This window comes from Orycteropus afer, unplaced genomic scaffold (genome assembly GCF_000298275.1).
Source record: "Orycteropus afer afer isolate SDZICR_OR568_19922 unplaced genomic scaffold, OryAfe1.0 scaffold00416, whole genome shotgun sequence".
NCBI classification, from domain to species: domain Eukaryota; kingdom Metazoa; phylum Chordata; class Mammalia; order Tubulidentata; family Orycteropodidae; genus Orycteropus; species Orycteropus afer.
Window position 1 is genome coordinate 2,602,732 of NW_006922003.1, and position 20,297 is coordinate 2,623,028.

A 20,297-nucleotide genomic window follows, 5' to 3' on the forward strand; every position below is an offset into this window, starting at 1 on the left:
TGCGACCCCCTACTTTGTTTTTCTTCTTCAGTAGTGCTTTGCTTATCTGAGGTCTCTTTCCTTTCCATATAAAGTTAGTGATTGGTTTTTCCATATCCTTAAAGAATGTTGATGGGATCTGGATTGGGATTGCATTGAATGTATAGATTGCTTTGGGTACTGACATTTTCAAAATGTTCAATCTTCCTATCCACGAGCATGGGATGTTCTTCCATTTATGTACATCTCTTATGGTTTCTTGAAGTAGTTTTTTATAGTTTTCTTCAATTTAGGTTCTTATAGAAAGAACTTCATAACTTTATTCCAGGGGTGATGTGGAGCCATGAGAAGATTCTGAGAATGGGACTTCTATGATTTGCTTTACTATTTTTTTAATGTTATTTATTTGGTTACTGTTGAGAATATACACAGCAAAATACATACCAATTAAACAGTTTTTATGTGTATTATTTACTGACACTGATTACTTTCTTCAAGTTATGTAACCATTCTTACCCTCATTTTCTGAATCGTTCCTTCCCCATTATATAAATTCACTGCCCTCTAAGGTTCTTATCTTATTTTTACACTTTCTGTTTTAAAAGCTCTGGTGGCATAGTGCCTAAGGCATCTGACTGCTAACCAGAAGGCTGGCGGTTCAAACCTACCACCCACACGTTGGAAGGAAGGTTGGGCAAGCTCCTTCCACAGTGATACTGTCTCAGAAACCCAAGGAGGGGTTGCTATGAGTCGGACACAACTCCAAGGCAGTGGTTGCGTTTGTGTTTTGTTGTCAATTTGATCCTGTACAGATAGCTCTTAAAAGAGTATAATGCTCAAGGCATACATTTTTTTGTTAGTTAAGCAAAACTATTGTTTAAGACAACTTCAGGGGATATTTTTGGTTTAAGGTTTAAAGATTATCTCAGGGCAATAGTTTCAGTGGTTCTTCCAACCTCCAGCAAGTCTTGAGTCCATAAGAATTTGAAATTCTGTTCTGCATTTCCTCCCTTTTGATCAGGATTCTCCTATGAATCTTTGGTCAAAATGTTCAGTGATGTTAGCTCACCACCATCTAGTTCTGGTCTCATAGCAATGGAAGCAGTTGTTCACGGAGACAATTAGCCACACAGTCCATGTTGTTATGTGCCATCAAGTTGGATCTGACTCATAGCGACCCCTTCTGGGGTTTCCAAGGCAGTATCACTATGGAAGTAGATTGCCCAACCTTCCTTCCGAGGAGTAGCTGTGGGTTTGAACTGCCAGCCTTCTGGCAGTCAAGTGCCTTAGGCACTATGCTATTCCTGTTTCTCCTTCTTCCTCTGCAGTAGCAAGCAAACAGACACCAATTGTGCCTTGAATGGCCACTTGCAAGCTTTTAAGACCCCAGGTACTATGCATTGAACTAAGAGGTAAAATAGAAGTACTAAACATGCTACTTTCATGAATTTGCTTGTCATCCTTCCGCAGGGGCCATGCTAATCTCTGTATCATTCCAAAGTTAGCATAAGTGCTGCTGAAACGAGCACTGATTTACTTCATGTTTTAGAAGGATCATTTTGCCAACTGTGTTGAGGACAGATGAGGGACAGGGCTAGAGTGAAATGGGTGGAAGCAGAGAGACCAGTTAGGAAATTATTTAATGGGTCAGGTGTGAGATAATAGCTTGAATATAGTATTGTTGTGAAGGGGCTGATAATTTGTGATTTATGTCTGATATGGGATATATTTTGAAAATAGAGTTGACATAATTTAATGACAGAAAAGATATGGGGTATGAGAAAGAAAGAAAGCGTCAATGATGATCTAAGATTTCTACCTTAAAGAAACGGGTGAATGGTGATGCCGTTCACTTAGATGAGCCTTCTAGAGGAGGAATTAATCACAAGTTCATTCTCACCTATAATAAACAATGCCAAGGAGTAGCTTCAGATGTAATACGTTATTTTATCACATAAATAAAAATTACATTACTTGCCTGTTGCTCAAGGTCTTTAGTATACTTCTTAATTTTTTCTTCTCTCTCTGCTGCTTCTCTTACAAGCTGTTTAAGATCAATAATGCTTTGATTCTTTTTGTCAATATCAGTTTCCAATTCTTTCAACTTGGTTTCATACATTCTAAAAGTATAGAGGAAAAAAAATGTGTACATATGCAAATATTTCTTCCCACTGGTTTAAAAGCTAATTCATATGAGCAAACTAAAAATAAGATTATCTTCTTATATTGTTTCTTTTAGTCAAGCATTGTGCTACATATTTATTTAGCTTTAACAGGTAATGGTAAAGGTAAGTATTCTTAATCAACAGATAGGCCAATGAAAATAGAGCATTTAGGTATTACCCAAGGTTATAAATAAAGATGGAGCCTGAGTTTGACCACACTAAAAGTTTAAACTTCATTTTTCACTCACAAAGTAAAAATAGAAAGTAAAATTCATCAGATTTCATCAAATTCTGTATTACTGGATAATCTTAAGAATATATTTAATGATTGCAAAGCTTTTCTCTGGCTCTCTCTTACACACCCAAAGAGGAGATTCCAGGTTGAGGGAAAATGTGCAAAAGCATGGATGAGAGAAACAGTGTATAATGGAGGAGTTATGAAGCTGACAGGAAAATAGGAAGGACCTACACTGTGAAAGGTCAAAACAAGGAGACTAGAAGTTTAATTTTCCATGTAGATTTCATCTGGATATCTGTACTATGTTCCAAAATATGACATAAAATGAATATTTATCAATATTTTGTCAAATGCACTAAAGAAAATTAATAAGATTTTAATGCATAGACGATCTTTAAAATATACTCTAAAGACTAAGCACATTATTTGAAGAATTAAAATCATTAAAATCACTTTTGAAGAGAAATGTAAGGAACCATTTTTTAATGAAAGGGTAAGTTGTGCCAGTAGTCATCACAAGGTCTCACACAGTAAGTGCGACTAGGTTTTTAAGTAAATAACAGAACAACTATAAGGATTTCAGAATGAGGAAGACCTAATGTGTCACCAAAGAAAGATCTGCGACCCGCCCCCCCCGCCCTGCCACCCATGACCTACGTCATCCTGCCATTGTCTCATGCCTTACATGGCTATACTAAAATGTAATGGACAAACAGTACATGTTCCGTGGCCAGTCAGCTGCCATTCTTCGTGTGGCCTGGTCGTTGCTGGAGCCTCTAGAATATCGTTAAAGGTAGCCTATGGAGGGTGGTCCAGATCTGACCATGGCCCGAGCAGGTCCTCGACCACTGGAGGAACCACCTGAGGATTTTTTCAAAGTTGTCACAAATGCAAAATGTCAGAAAACACGATAGTCCATTAAGTGAGGAGTAGGTGTACTGTTCTTAGCTCATCCATCAGGGGCCATCTAAATAGAAAGTTGCCCAGGATATAACTCCAAGAGCACTGGAGCAAAGCCCAGATCGAGTACATTACAGGTTGTGACAGTTCAACTGTTCCTGGCTGATACATCTTCTCATTTCTACTTGAGGTAGGAAATTAACATAGTCAAGAAGTTGAGGTTGCAGATGGAGAAAGACAAGACCAAGGACGTTGGGCACCATCATCCTAGGCACACAGTTGGCAGCAGCTTCATGATGCCCACTCAGCTCCAACATTTTTAAGTCACACACTAAGCTGTGCTCTGTTCTGTGCCCTCCCACCCAAACTAGTTAAGTGTTTTCAGAAAACCATTTTAGCTATGCCATGATAAAAAAAACAAAAAGACACTAAAAATTGTTGATAGGAAGGAATTAAATTCATCAGTTTATGTCTTTTTTTTAAAAAAACAAGGATGTTTTAAAATACAACTGATTACACTTTACATAAGCTTTAAACTATTTATTCCTACCTTGTGACAACAATTGATTTCCAGCTCTTACTGTCAGCACCTTCCAGCTGTGGACCTCTGCTTTCTGCAAACTGTAATCTCTTACCAGTCTCTTCTAGCTGGACTGTCATCTTCTCATTTAGTATCTCTAAATTATTCTTGGTTATCCTTAATTTCTCTGCAGCTTCAGTTTCCTATCATTAAAAACTAATTAGTATATTATGACAAAACATAATACTGTTTTCATAGATGCAGGATAACTTAAAATTATTATTATAAAATGAAAAACAAAAAATAACCTGAAGTTTCAAATGCTGATTAAAATTCCAATAAAAATGCAATGGTCCTTTCACTCTAAAAGAGCAATATGGTCATAATAATTAGAACATGAGATCATGCAAATAAGGTTGAGAAAATACATTTATAAGCATTTTACTGTAGTAGTGGGGTTACTTTAGTCTGTATTTACCCTTTGTTTTCTCCATAAAATTTTTAGAATAATGGAATATTATTCTGTCTTCACACATTTAAAGATGCTTTGTTTTGACTCCCTAATACTTGTGAGACTTATCTTTAGGAATAAACTATATTCAAGTAACAGAGACTGTTTTCATTATTAAGCATTCATATTCAATGCACAGTATCACTATGGCTTCATGATACACACAGATACTATTCCAAGTATCTGAATTTCAATTTAATTTCCTAGGTTATCCATATAGATATCCATACTATTTTCTGGGTCAAGAAATATATTTTTCCATTTAAATAAAAATTAGTTTTATTGTTTGTTTTATAAAACACTTTCACATACTCTTTAACACAGTTCTAAGTCACATGAATAAAAATTAACTCAAACCACACAGCAGGACTGTGAGACAGGTATAATTATCATTCCCAATTTTATAAGTAAGAAAATTGAGACACAGTAGGGCTAATTAACTTTCCCTAGTTCTCAGGATAAGTAAGTAACAGAGCTTAATATATAAATATTAAGATATAAAATAGATATAAATTCACATTTTCTAGCTTCTACATTGTTGTTGTTATGTGCCGTCAAGTCAGGCCTGATTCATAGCAACTCCTCCCTGGGTTTCCGAGGCCGTATCACTATGGAAGTAGATTGCCCCATCTTCCTTCCACTTCTACATTATCCTGACTTAAAATTTATTAATTTTTATATTATTGATGTCCCTAATAGTAAAAGGATGTGATGAAAGCAGGCATATAAAAACAAGTCCTAAATCTCTTAATGTCTGCTTCCAATAGACACTCTTATCAACAATCTATTTTCAATTTTCCCAAGATGTATCACTTAGTTAATATAAAAAATAATAGGTCATAAAAGTTATACTTTTTTAAGTTCTTTACGAAGCCTTTCATTTTCAGCAATAATTTTCGCTGTGCCTTTGGTCTTAGACTCATAATGCATGCTCAACTGACGTCCAAGGTGAGCTTTAAGTTTTTCCAATTCAGCCTAAGTAATACAAAAATGGTAAGATATCAAAACAAGGAAAGAAAATGTAAACTCATAAATGTTAACTCAAAGTTTGTTTTAGAGACAATTTTTAATGAGATATAAATTAAAGTCTCCCCTTGAATACTGGGCATCTCTATCAAAGGTTTTCAACTTTGGGTGCTTATTAGAATGACCTATTGCCTTAAAAACATAAGGTAGCTCAACAACTATGCTCGGATCCACCCCAAAACAATCTAACCAATTTCAGGGTTGAGTCTTGGACACTACATATGTATGTATTTTAAAGAGCTACAGGTAATTATTTTATGCTGTCAAGGTAATGGAAAAATAATAATCATCAAGGAAAGCTATTCTATGACTATTATTGTCTCCAGGAAGTTTTTTCTGTATGTACAAAATATCTACTGTATCCATTAAGGTCATTTTATATTGTATGAGTATATGTAAAATTTTTCTAAGAACTATAATAGTAAAACATTTTCATAAAAGTGATCACATTAGAAAAATTACCTTCAACTTTTCATTTTCCTGCTCAATATTAGCCATTTTCTCACTGGTCATTATTCCTGATGCTTTTTTCAACTGGTCATTTTCTCTTTGGACTTTTTCAACTACTTTTTTCATTAAACCAATGGTTTTCTCTAATTCTGGGATTGTCTTCCCACTTCGACCAGACTATACAAAAGAATATGTTAACGTTTTTATTTAATCAGATATTTTAGAGAGCATAATATACCAACAATAGAATAGATTCATTACTATACTCATTGCTATTAATTTCTAACATTTGAAGGCAAAGCTTACATTATTTCAATTCATCCTCAGAACAATCCTTTGACACAGAATTATAATTCTTACTTTATATATAAGAAAATCAAAACTCAGAGAATTTAATATTCCTAATTCCATAACAAGTAACAAGCAGGAATAGAAGTGTAGGCTTGATGTCTAATGCAAATGAATAAATCTAAGAATCTAAATAATCTATTTAGTTAATATTCTTTCCAGTACACCAGAGCTTTATATGGAATAAAACCACAGAAGAGAACATGTGTTTTTAAAAAGCTCATGAGCTATCCAATACCAATTGCAGCATAAGAGAGTGTTACGGATTGAACTGTGTCCTCTAAAAAGATATGCTGAAGTCCTAACGCCTACCTCTAAAAATGTGAGTTCTTTGAAGATTTATCAGTTAACATGAGGTTGTACCAGTTAGGGTGAGTCCTAAAATTTGAGTGCTGTCCTTACAAATAAATAAGACTGACACAGAGAGGGACACAGGAAGAAAGACAGCCATGCAAAGATGCACCTACAAGTCAAGGAATGGCAAGAAACACTTGTGGCTATTAGAAGCTGAAAGAGATCAGGAGAGATTTTACCCTAGCTAAGAGAGAGAGTATGGCCCTGTCAATGCCCTGAATTTGGACTCCTCCAGAACTATGAGACAAAGTATGTCTCTGGTTTAACGTCTAGATATTTTGTTACAGTAGTACTAGAAAAATAACACACTGACTCTATATTTTCTAACAATATCTATTGCTTAGAAATTCAGTACCTGTCCAATATAAATAGAAGACATGCCTGAAAAAAAAAAAAACCTAGTATAGTAATAGATGTGAGTCACTAACAAACTGTTTATTATGAAAAAAAAAAGTTGAGTAAAATAGCCTGCTTTATTATTTATTTATTTACTTTTAATTAGTACAGTTGGCCCTTGAACAATGCAGGGATTGGGTGCTCATCCCTTGAACAGTAGAAAATTCACATAAAATTTCTGACTCCTCAAAAACTTAACTACTAATAACCTACTGTTAACCAGAAGCCTTACTGATAACATAAACAGTCCTGATCATAAACCTGACTACATTTACACAAAACAGAAGAGTTATTGTATCCCCAGGAGCTCTGGTGGTACACTGGTTAATGCATTCAGCTGCTAAGCAAAAAGCTGGTGGTTCAATCTACCAGCTGCTCCATGGGACAAAGACGATGCAACAGTCTGGTTCTGGAAAGATACACAGCTTTGGAAGTTCTATGGGGGCAATTCTAACTCTGTCCTATAGGATCATTATGAGTTGGAATCAACTTGATAGCAGGGAGTTTGGGTTTTTTTGGTTTCTGCCTCATCTCCTGGGTTCTCTTCCTTACTAATAAATATCCTTGGTGGGCATTTTTTTTTTTTTTTTTCCAGAATAGGGTACTTTCCTCTGCCTTAAAAACCTTTTCAGACAGATTTCCTTTCTCCTTAATGATTTTCTTAATGGCGTCTGGGAACTCTCCTGCTGCCTCTTGGTGAGCAAAAGCTTCTCCTGTTATCCTGACACTTTAAGCCAAACTTCTTTCCAAAACTGTTTACCTTTCTTTTGCTTTACCATATAATGCCTTTGCTTTTTCTTGAATCATATTAGGGTCTATAGGTATGCCTTTCTTATAGTAACTGCATCCGCATAAATGCTGCATTTTCAAAACAAGATAAAAAGGTATTTTGCAAAAAGTGCAGTATTCACGCCTGCTAGCACAGCTGCAGTGAAGGCTTCACAAATTTCTTTTTCTTTTTTTACAGTGGTCCTTATGCTGGATTCATTTATTTTGAAATGGCAGGCAATCAAGCTGCAGACTTCTATCTACAGTATGTATCAAGCAATTCAACTTTTTCTTGTAATGTCATGACTTTTCTCTGCTTCTTAAGAACACTTCCAGCATCACCAGTAATACTTTGTATGGGTCCAATGGTGTTTGTTATTCAAGGTTTACAGTATTGCACTAAACATGATGAAAACTATAAGAGAACCATGACAGATCAATTTTTCATGTGACATGCAATTTATTGGAGAGACAAACTGATCACACAATGATTAATGTCACACAGTATTTTAAGCAGACATTTGCAACATGTGAGCTGGCTGCAATAGCAACAGGAGATGGTTATGAAATTTTACAGTAGTACACTATGTACTACACCTGATTTTATGCAGTTTTGATAATACTTCATTTTTACATTTGCTTACATTTCTTTTAACTACGTATGGCACCATGTATGGTCTGTTTAGTGTTTGTATGCTTAAATTTTGATAATATTTAACTTTTTATAAGAGATTTATATGTACTTTATAGTATTAGGAGCTCTGGTGGTACAGTGCCCTAAGGCATTTGACTGCTAACCAGAAGGCTAGCAGTTCAAATCCACCAGCCACTCCTCAGAAGGAAGACTGGGCAATCTACTTCCGTAGTGATACTGATAGTGACCCAAGGAGGGGTCACTATGAATTGGATCCAACTCCACAGAAGTGAGTAGTTGGTTATAGTATTAAATGATAAAATAGACTAATACCTACATATATTTTATGCATTCATGATACTTAGCTTTTCTTAATTTTTTCAATATTTCTAGGTTACATAGTTCATCGGTGAGTTTTTTCAAATTGCCACAAATCTACAAAAAAGTTTCCAATATATTTATTGAAAAAAATCTGCATATAAGTGGAGCTGTGCAGTTCAAACTGATGTTGTTCAAGGGTTAACTCTATCCACTCTTTGCAATAAATAACATGAAATATAAACTTTTACAAAACTTAAACATCTTTTCATGATTTACTTAGATAGAAAACGTCAAATTAACAAAATTCTTTATATATATATATATATATGAGAAACACATATTACTGACCATCAATCAGAGAAACAAATGTTACTGACCATCAATCAGCAAGAGAGTTGTTCTGAATTATTTTCTAATACTCAATATTTTCATCAAATTCATTGTACATTTAACATTAATACCTGAATGAGTATTTGTATTATGATACTACCAACATGAAGTTTACAGAGGCTTCAATTTTTGGCCTTGGCCTCATAAGCAACATTTATTAACTGTATGAAGTGAATATAAAATAAGATAGGAAGAAAAAGAAATGAGTACAATATAACTAAAAAAAGTGGAAAACATGTTTACAGAGTATTACACCAGGAAGTTGCAAAGGATATCATAAAAAATAGTTACAAAATGTTATAATCAGCCAAGGAACAGTTATTAGTTACCAAACACACACACACACACACACACACAAATTCAAGGAAATTAAATGTTTTTAAGATGTGGAAGAATCTGCAATGAGAGGAGACATGATATGGAACAAGTGAAATAAAAAGATGTGCAGATGACAAAAAAATTAAGTTGGAACTTAGAGGAATGCTTATTGTTTTCTACTGTAGATGCTGCAGAGTAAAAAATGAATCTCAAATTCCCTAGTAACAGCACATCACCACTGTTAGGACATATCTCAACTCTCTTTTTCATTTCTGCCTAATAACTTCTGACCGAAACAAATGTATGGCGTATTCTCACATACTCACCCCTCTAACATGACCGAGTTTCCGCTCAACTTCTACCTTTTCTTTTTTAAGAAATTCACACATTTCCTTCAAATCTCTTACTTGATTCTAAAGGATAAAAGCAAATACATAATTAACATAGCTAAGCCACTGTAAAGGAAAGGCAAAACTTACTAACTACTGTTTCCCTGTACCTACAAGAGTGCACAACAAAAAGTAGGCCCTCAACAAATAATTGTTAAATGAACAAATGTATAAAGGGTAACACTACTGTGATAGCATATGAATACTGATTTTCCACTTCTTTTCTTCACAATGTGGTAAACAACAACTAAGGAGAAAAAACCATTTTCAGGCATTAGATTTCCTAGCTATAGTAAAAAAATATTAAATTTACCTTTAATCTTGGCAAATCTTTGTTTGCTTGTTCAAGCTGAAATTTTAGTTCAATATTTTCAGATGACAACTTCAAGTTTTCCTTCTGAAGCTCCTGTTCTCTTTGGCAATGATCATCAGACTCTATTCCTGAAGTCTTCAGGAAAAAGAAGTTAGGAAGATTCTTAAAGTTGAATAAATAAAGGTCACATCACATATGTTGTTGTTAGGTGCCGTCAAGTCATCTCCAACTCATAGAGACCCCACGTACAGCTGAACAAAACACTGCCCAGTCCTGTGCCAGCTCCACAATCCCTGCTATACCTCAGCCCATCATTGCAGCCAATGTATATATATCATATATAGTGGATAAAGAAATACTATCCCAAAAGGGAACTTTTAAAAAAAGTAATTTGTTTATTGTTGTTGTTGAGAATATACATAGCAAAACAATTCACCAGTTTCTACATGTATAATTTCCACTACTCATTTGTCAGTTCAGTGACTGTGGTGGCATGTATGTTGCTGTGATGCTGGAAGCTGTGCTGCACGTATTTCCAATGCCAGTAGGGTCAGCCAGGGTGGGCAGGTTTCTTCCTTAGGTTTTCAGACAAAGACAGATGGAGAAGAAGGACCTGATGATTTACTTCTAAAAAAATTGGCCAGTGAAAGAATATGAATAGCAGAGACAGTGTTTAGGAGCTCTGGTAGTATAGTGCCTAAGGCACCTGATGGCTAACCAGAAGGCTGGTGGCTCAAATCCACCAGCCACTCCTAAGAAGGAAGGATGGGCAATCTACTTCCATAGTGATACTGTCTCAGAAACCCAGGAAGGACCACTATGAGTCAGGTCCAATTTGACGGCACATAACAACAACAACAGACAGTGTTTGTTCTGTCATACACAGTACCACTATGAGTCAGAACCAATTTGATGGCACTTAACGACAGTACAGTTCAGTGATATTGATTACATTCTTCAAGTTCTGCAACCATTCTCACCCTCCTTTTCCAAGGTGTTCCTCCTTTATTAACATAAACTAACCACCTTCTAAGTTTCTATCTAGTCTTTCAAGTTGCTGTTGCCGATTTGAATCCATATAGATAGACCTTAAAAGAGCACAATGATCAAGGCAGACATTCTTGACAAGCTTAATTATTGTATGTTTTTAAGAAGACTTCAAAGGATATTTTGGTTTGAGGTTTAAAGTACAAAGACTTTTCAGGGCAACAGTTTCAGTGTTCATCAAACCTCCATGGCTCCAGAAAATCTGGATTCAGTAAGAATTTGAAATTCCATTCTGCATTTTCTCCTTTTTGATCAAAGATTCTTTTATAGAACCTCTGATCAAAGTGTTCAGGAATAGTAGCCAGGCACCATCCAGTTCTGGTTCATGGCAGGGACAAAAGGGAATTTTTTACTTTAAAGGAAAATGAGAAAATTGGACAGCTCTAGAGAAAGGACACAAAAATAAATAAGGCGGAATACAGAACTTGCAGGAAGAAAGGTATATATTTTATTTTAATTAAAAGAGAAAGCAAAGTCAAGTATGACTTAATAACATACCCCACACATATAATCAATCACTGGTGAGTGGAATGCAAAAGTTGGAAACAAAAAAGAATCACCAATAGTTGGAAAATATGGCCTTGGTGATAGAAATAACACTGGAGATCACATGACAGAATTTTGCAAGACCAATGACTGATTCATTGCAAATAACTTTTTCCAACAACACAAATGGAGGCTATACACGTGGACTTCACCAGATGGAGTACACAGGAATCAGACTGACTCCATCTGTGGCAAGAGGTGATGGAGCAGCTCAATATCTTCAGCCAAAACAAGTCCAGGAGCTGATTGTGGAACAGACTATCAACTGCCCCTATGCAGTTCAAGTTGAAGTTGAAGACAATTAAAATAAGTCCACAAGAGCCAAAATATGACCTTGATTATATATCTCTTGAATTTAGAGATTATCTAAAGAATAGATTTGATGCACTGAACACCAGTGACCAAAAACCAGAGGAATTGTGGGATGACATCAAGAGTATCATCCATGAAGAAAGCAAGCAAGAGGTCATTAAAAAGATAGGAAAGGAAGAAAAGACCAAAATGGATGTATGAAGAGACTCTGAAACTTGCCCTTGAATGGAGAGGAGCTACAGCAAATGGAAGAAATGACAAGATAGAAGAGCTGAACAGAAGATTTCAAAGAGCAGCTTGAGAAGACAGAGCCAATTATTATAAGGAAACATGCAAAGACCTGGAGTTAGAAAACTGAAAGGGAAGAACACACTTGGCATTTCTCAAGCTGAAAGAACTGAAGGAAATATTCAAACCTCGAGTTATAATACTGAAAGATTCTATGGGGCAGTATACTGAATGATGCAGGAAATATCAAAAGAAGATGTCAGGAATACACAGAGTCACTGTACCAAAAAGAATTGGTTAATGTTCATCCATTTCAGGAGATGGCATGTGATCAAGAACAAATGGTACTGAAGGAAAAAGTTGAGGCTGCACTGAAGGAACTGGTGAAAAACAAGGCTCCAGCAATTGACGTAATACCCATTGAGATGTTTAAACAGATGGATGCCATGCTGGAGGCACTCACTTCGCTATGCCAAGTGATTTGGAAGACAGCTACTTGGCCAACTGACTGGAAGAGATCCATATTGTACGCATTCCAAAGAAAGATGATCCCACAGAATGTGGAAATTATCAAAAAATACCATTAATATCACATGCAAGTAAAATCTTATTGAAGATAATTAAAAAATGGTTCAGCAGTATATTGACAGAGAACTTCCAGAAATGCAAGCTGGATTCAGAAGAGGATGTAGAACAAGGGATATCACTGCTGATGTTAGATGGATCTTGGCTGAAAGCAAATACCAGAAAGATGTTTACTTATGTTTTATTGACTATGCAAAAGCATTCAATTGTGTGGATCATAACAAGTTATAGATAACATTAAGAAGACACTTAATTGTGCTCATGAGAAACCTGTACACAGAATAGGAGGCTGTCATTCAAACAGAGCAAGGGGATACTGCACCGTTTAAAATCAAGAAAGGAGTGTGCCAGCGTTGTATCCTTTCACCATATTTGTTCAATTTGTATGCTGAGTAAATAGTCCAAGAAGCTGGATATATGAAGAAGAACAGGGCATCGGGATTGGAGGAAGACTCATGAACAACCTGTGATATGCAGATAACACAACTTTGCTGAAAGTGAGGATGACTTGAAGCACTTACTAATGAAGATTGACGACTACAGTCTGCAGTATGGATTACATCTCAATATAAAGAAAACAAAAATCCTCACAACTGGACCAATAAACAGCATCATGATAGATGGAGAAAAGATTAAAGTTGTCAAGGACTTCATATTACTTGGTTCTACAGTGATCACCAATAGAAACAGCAGTCAAGACATCAGACGATGTACCTCAATGGGCAAATCTGCTACAAAAGACCTTTTTCAAGTGCTTAAGAGCAAAGATGTCTCCTTGAAGACTAAGGTGCACCTAACCCAAACCATGGCATTTTCAATCACCTCTTATGCATATGAGAGCTGAACAATGAATAAAGAAGACTGAAGAAGAGTTGAGGCTTTTGAGTTGTGTTGGTGAAGAATGCTGAGAGTACTGTTGTTGTTGTTATGTGCCATCGAGTAGGACCCGACTCATAGCAACCCCTCCTTGGGTTTCTGAGGCAGTATCACTACGGAAGTAGATTGCCCGACCTTCCTTCCGAGGAGTGCTGGTGGGTTTGAACCGCCAGCCTTCTGGTTAGCAGTGAAGTGCCTTAGGCACTATGCTACCAGAGCTCCCGCTGAGAGTACGATAACACTGCTAAAAGAACTAATAAATCTACCCTGGAAGAAGTGCATCCAGAATGCTCCTTGGAAATGAAAATGGCCTAACTTTGTCTCACCTACTTTTCTCATGTTGTCAGAAGGAACCATTCCCCGGATAAGGATTCATGCTTAGTAAAGCAAAAGGTCAACGAAAAGGGGAAGGCCCTTTTTCAAGACGGATTGACACAGTGGCTTCAACAGTGGGCTCAGGTACAGCAAGCTGAAGTCTGGTGAAGCTGGCACCAGACTGGGCAGTGTTTCATTCTGTTGTACATAAGGTCGCTATGAGTCAGAGATGATTCAGTGGCATCTAACAACAAGTACAACAACACATATAATGCCTCTGTATATACTGTCAAAATGGCTAATTTATGGTAGTTTTGCCCATCCAAAAATAAAGTATTAGTGTTACCTAACATCAAAAAGAAGGGCCTCAAATTGCTCTTCTTTTAGAAAACTTTTCCTCATTCCTTGAGCTAAGCAACCACTCATGCTATATTTACATTTCTCCCAGCAGAAATCCATCTAGGGTTATTATTTATGTACACTTCTGCTTCTCATTATAACTGCTAAGTTATTTGAAAGAGAAATGTGTGTTTGGTTATTTTTTGCTATACAGTGGGAAGAATACTACCTAGCTCATAAGATTGTTTTGACCATCATAGGAAGTAAGTTTGTGACAGTACTTAACACAGCTTTAGTTTCCTTCCCCCCATCCCTTTCTCCCTCTACTGGCTTGACAGCAATAAATTTAGTAACTCCACAGATTTTGTAGTTGCTAAAATATAAAATTCTATAAAAATATCTATCATACATGGTTCTAAAAACGTTTTAATTGCCAGTAGGTTAAACACTTTAAGTTCTATATCTGAGGTATTCAGTTCTAGGTAAGAAATAGTAAAGAAATGTGTATTTTTTTCTTAGATAAAATGTAGTAAAAGTAAATAAATTAGAAAATAATATAGACAAGTAAGGAAATTCTGGGCAGAGATTTGATTCTGACCTGAAGGCATATATGAGAATATGCTGTCACTCATATCTTTAGTTATGTGTCCCTTTCCTATTTTCGCTTATTTCATTTTCTTGAGTTTTGCTCCTGTTTATCATTTCTACAACTGTCTTAATTGTCTCAACTTCAGGATCTGGTTCACTTTCAAATCTGGAATTAAAATCTATCAGGATACCATTGTTGTTTTGTGCCACCAAGTTGATTTTATCTCACAGCAACCCTACTGGATGGAGGAGAACTGCTCTATCGCGTTTTCAAGGCTGTAAATCTTTACTGGAGCAGTTCTCCAGCATTAGTTGGCCTAAATAGCCTTGATTTATTGTTGGGTCTTGTTTCACATTTATTTCACTCAGTAGGATCTACAACATCTTCTGTTTTATGTTTTCTTTCATTACTGTAATACCTTTAAATATTTTAGGTACCCAATCATGTAAGTTGGCACTGGCATCTATTCCCCCTTCTTATTTTTAATGCTGAGCATTAGTGTTGTTATGTTTCTTTTCTGTTATTGTTGTTGTTGTGTTCTTTTTGTGAAAAATATTAAGCCTATATGTATTTGTTATTGGTGACAAGGGTAAAAAAAGTAATTGTGTCACATACCAGCTTCTGCTTGAGCAGAAGAAAGAGAAGAAACATGCAAATAGAAAAGGAAAACAATTAACAGAAATAGTATATATATAAGGAGCTCTGGTAGTATAGTGGCTAAAGCACTTGACTGCTAACCAGAAGGCTGGAGGTTCAAACCCACTAGCCACTCCTCGGAAGGAAGGTTGGGCAATCCTACTTCCGTAGTGATACTGCCTCGGAAACCCAAGGAGGGGTCGCTATGAGTCAGGGCTGACTCGACGGCACATAACAACAACAACAACAACAACAGTATATATATGCTATGTATACACACCCAAAACCAAAAGAAACAAACTCACTGTTGCGAGTCAGTCCCAACTCACAGCGACTTCTCCCTGGGTTTCTGAGGTGGTATCTCTATGGAAGTAGATTGCCCAACCTTCCTTCCAAGGAGTGGCTGGTGGATTTGAACTACTAGCCTTCTGGTTAGCAGCAAATACCTTAGGCACACACACACACACACACATATATATACACACTAAGTATTTTAAAATAAGTTCTAGGACTTCAGGTAAGACGCCAGAATAGGCAGCAAGCTACACAGACCTTCTTCAACAAAGAAAAGAGAAATAATTTGTCAAAGATACAGAAGATAATCCTGGAGCCCTGAGTTTTGAAAGGAAGTGTACAAAAGTGGATTAGGCACTAACTAATGCAAAACCTGAATGAAAACAGTAAGTACGGAGATGGACGGAACTGCGGACTATCAGGTACTCCGATGGCACCAACAGCCTGAATATTCCCAAATGGTGTTGGGACCTGAGAACTGACATAAAGATTAGCTGTGGCTGCCAAGTGCTGTAGGGATGACTGCGCTGGTGGCCTATGACCAGGAAAGGAAACAGCAAGGAGGGAGACAACCTGAGCTGTGGACTTTTGGCTGTCCAGAGGGTGTAGTCATTTCGATTGTTTACAAGTGGCAGCCGTTTTGGATATTTACAGTGACCAAGGGTACAGCCATTTTGAATGTTTACAAGTGGTGGCCATTTTGGGTATTTAAAGTGACAGCATTCTCATTGGATCCCAGGGACCTAAGAATAGTCTCTGTTTCCCAAGGACATAAAGGACATATGGGAGGCTGACAACAGGAAAGGACACAGGTGGCAAGTGTGTAAGTGCTGCCAACTAGTGAATAGAGGAGCACAGGACCCTGCTTATGTACATCCAAAGAAAACAAAAATCATGGACAAGTTACTCCAACATACAATCTCCAATTAAATATAAACATAAAAATGTCACAATGTCTCGGAGACAACAGACCATCACAGTCCACATGAAGAAGCCAAATAAAGCAAGAGAAACAAGGAACCAGGACACAGACCCAAAACACATCCTTGAGGAAGAAGCAGCATTGGAACTCCCTGCTAAGGAATTCAAAATAATTATATTTAGGTACCTTCAATGATTGAGAGACAGTCAAAGGAAACACTGACAAAATGGAGGAAAACTCAGAGAAAAACCTAGGACAATTTTGAAAGACAATACAAGAACCAAATAATAAATGAAAAATTAGAAATGATACAAAATCTACAGACAGAAATCCAGAAGATTAATACTAAATTTTCAGAAATAGATAACACATTGAAAAGGCAAAGGAGTAGAAATGAATCAATGGAAGACAGAATTAGTGAGACTGAAGACAAACATCTTAATACTTCTTTGGAAAGGGATCAATCAGAAAAAAAGATCAAAACAAAATAAAGAAAGCCTAAAGTCATGTGGGATACCATCAAAAGGAATAACCTACATGTAATTGGAATTCCAGAAAAGGAAGAGACAAATAAAACCACAGAAAAAATTGTCAAAGATTTGTTGGAAGAGAATTTTCCTAATATGATGAAAAATGAGAATATATCCATTCAACAAGCCCAACAAACCCCAAACAGTATAGACTCCAAAAGAAAATCACCAAGACATATCATCATCAAACTCACCAAAACCAGAGACAAAGAAAGAATCCTGAAAGTAGCATGGGAAAAATGAAAAGTTACCTACAAGGGGCAACCAATATGACTAAGCTTGGATTTCTTGGCAGAAACCTCACAGGCAAGAAGACAATGGGATGGTATATATAAAATCCTGAAAGGAAAAAAAATTCCAACCAAGAATTATACTCCCAGCAAAACTGTCCCTCAAATAGGATGGTGAAGTTAGGACATTTCCAGATAAGCAGAAATTAAGGGAATTTGTTAAAACCTGACCAACCTTACAAGAGATGATAAAGGAAGTCCGCTGGACAGAGAACCAACAATAGCAAACAACAACTGACCATTAACACACATGGTGACGTAACCCAGAAACCAACCCAGTTATGGAAGTATCCACAGTAAATAAGCCTACAAGATTGTAAACAGGGAACCAGAGACATCAATAACAAAGGAGGACAACTACAAACCAAAAAGAGGGGAAAAACTGTGTCATTGCAGAACTTCTAACAGGTAGGGAAGTCAAGACAACTGCAAGATAGGACAGACTATTCTAAACTTGGCAAGAAAACTACTAATCACAGGGTAATGTCAAAGAAAAATGATAAACCTTCACATCAAAATGAAAAAGAAGACCATCACAAATATTTAGCAAACATTAAAACAACAGCAATGAAGGAAGTGATAATATGATTCATAAACAAAATGAACTCAGTGCAGAAAATTATATGGAACAAAGAAATTAGCAACTCCATGAAAAAGCATATAACAAAATGACAGCAACAAATTCAAACATGTCGATAAATTATTACTCTGCCAAAAGAGTAGAAAGAGAACCTACAGATTGGGAAAAAATATTCGGCAACAACATATCTGACAAGGGACTTATCTCTAAAATTTATAGAAAACTCTAACATCTTTGGGTGGTTATATCTGTTTGTCAACTTGGCTGGGCCTGGTTGAGTGGCTGGGCAGCTGAATGTATTTATTCTCCATGGTGAGATCAGTAATTAACTCCATGGTGGAATCTATTGGAGCAGTTGAGTAATCGCTTTGGGTATGTGGTCTGCTTCCCATATATTAGAAACAGCTTTGGGAGTGGTCTTTAGCACACTTGAGCCCTGCATGTAGCTGTGTCGTTGTTCAGCAGCCTGCCATGCTCTGCCGACCTTGGGACTTTCAAGGGACTTGAATTAATGGCCTGCCATGTGGTTTGGTAACATCGGGACTATGCCATTTTATTTGTTGACTTTGGCCTTGTTAGCCTCAGAAGCCAGTAGCTGCCTGAGTGAGATGCCTCTAGCTTCAGTAGGCCAGGAACCAGAGGCAGAGCTGAAGCCCAAGGTCAAGGGGCTTTCAAACAACTCCTAGAGCCTGGCACTTGGAACTTGGGTTTCTAGCCTCCAAACTGTAAGAGAATAAACTCCTGTTTGTTCAAGCCATTCTATCTGTGGTATATTCTTGTCAGAGCGGCACTAGGTAATAGAATACACCTCAACAACAGAAAGTAACAATCCGATTAAAAAATGGGCAGAAAACATGGATAGATACTTCACCAAAGAGAATATTCAGGCATCCAGCAAATATGGGAGCTCTGGTAGCATAATGCCTAAGGCACTTGACTGCTAACAAGAAGGCTGGTGGTTCAAACCCATCAGCCACTCCTTAGAAGGAAGGTTGTGCAATCTACTTCCGTAGTGATAACGCCTCAGAAACCCAAGGAGGGGTCACTATGAGTCGGGTCCGACTCAACAGCACATAACAACAACAACAACAAGCAAATACACGAAGAAATGTTCACGATCATTAGCTGTGAGAGACATAAATCAAAACAATGAGATACCTTCTGGTCCCAGCACTAATGGCAAAGTTCAATAAGACAGAAAATAACAAATGCTGGAAACGATGTGGAGAGATTGGGACCCTCATACACTGCTGGTAGGACTGTCAAATGACAGAACCACTGTGGAAAGCAGTATGGTGATTCCTTAAAAAGCTGGAATTAGAAATACCATTTAACCCAGCAATCCCATTACTAAGTATATAATCCTAAAGAAGTGACAGCCAGGACAAAAATAGATATATGCACACCCATGTTCATCACACTACTATTTAAAATAGCAAAAAGATGGAAACAATCTATGTGCCCATCAACAGAAGAATGGATAACCAAACTATGGTACATCTGCACAATGAAATACTAAGTGACACTAAAGAATAATGCAGAATCTGCAAAACACTGTATAACATGGATGAGTTTGGAGGACGTTATGCTGATTGAAGTAATTCAATCTCAGAAGGACAACTTCGGTATTAATTAATTATTGTGAAAAGTCAAGGAAAGGTTTATATACGGAAGGAAACTTTCTTTGCTGGTTACCAGGGGTGGGAGGGGAACTGGAAAAAAAAATGCATTGAGCCATGTCACTTTAGTTTTATGTATTTCACTGTACATAAATTATATTTCAATAAAATACATTTTAAAAAGATTATTAAAATAAGTTCTAACAAATAATTCTCTATAGAGTATTCATTATTAAAAAAAAAAAACCCTAGAAATATACAAGGCATATCTAAATGGAAATAATACTGTAACATATTCTCCTATTTTATCTAATTACATTTTCCTGCCTCAGCAAAATTCATGATACTACATTTAAAATTTCCCAAAGTCATCTGTAATGAATTTTTACAGAAAGTATGAGTCTTAAATATACTGTTATCATGTAAGAAAGGTTTAAGGAAGTTAATATACAACATTGTTGTTGTTGTTAAGTGCCGTCGAGTCGTTTCTGACTCATAGTGACCCCATGCACAGCAGAACGAAACACTGCCTGATCCCGCACCAGCCCCACAATCCCTGCTATACTTGA

General features: G+C 36.6%; 1 protein-coding gene and 1 non-coding gene across 2 annotated transcripts in view; both read right to left on the reverse strand.

Annotated features, from left to right (window-relative positions):
• Positions 1 to 20,297, reverse strand: part of CEP290 (centrosomal protein 290) — a 145,070-nt gene that overhangs the window by 11,029 nt on the left and 113,744 nt on the right. Inside the window, exons 44-49 of the mRNA XM_042782692.1 lie at positions 10,021 to 10,155; positions 9,645 to 9,731; positions 5,802 to 5,966; positions 5,166 to 5,288; positions 3,833 to 4,005; positions 1,958 to 2,099 (exon numbers count right to left, since the gene is read on the reverse strand). Coding sequence (XP_042638626.1) covers positions 1,958 to 2,099; positions 3,833 to 4,005; positions 5,166 to 5,288; positions 5,802 to 5,966; positions 9,645 to 9,731; positions 10,021 to 10,155 — 825 coding nt within the window. The remainder of the gene's footprint in view (positions 1 to 1,957; positions 2,100 to 3,832; positions 4,006 to 5,165; positions 5,289 to 5,801; positions 5,967 to 9,644; positions 9,732 to 10,020; positions 10,156 to 20,297) is intronic.
• LOC122151377 lies at positions 1,405 to 1,508 on the reverse strand. The gene has a single exon (XR_006164125.1). It is a non-coding gene; the product is annotated as a U6 spliceosomal RNA (small nuclear RNA).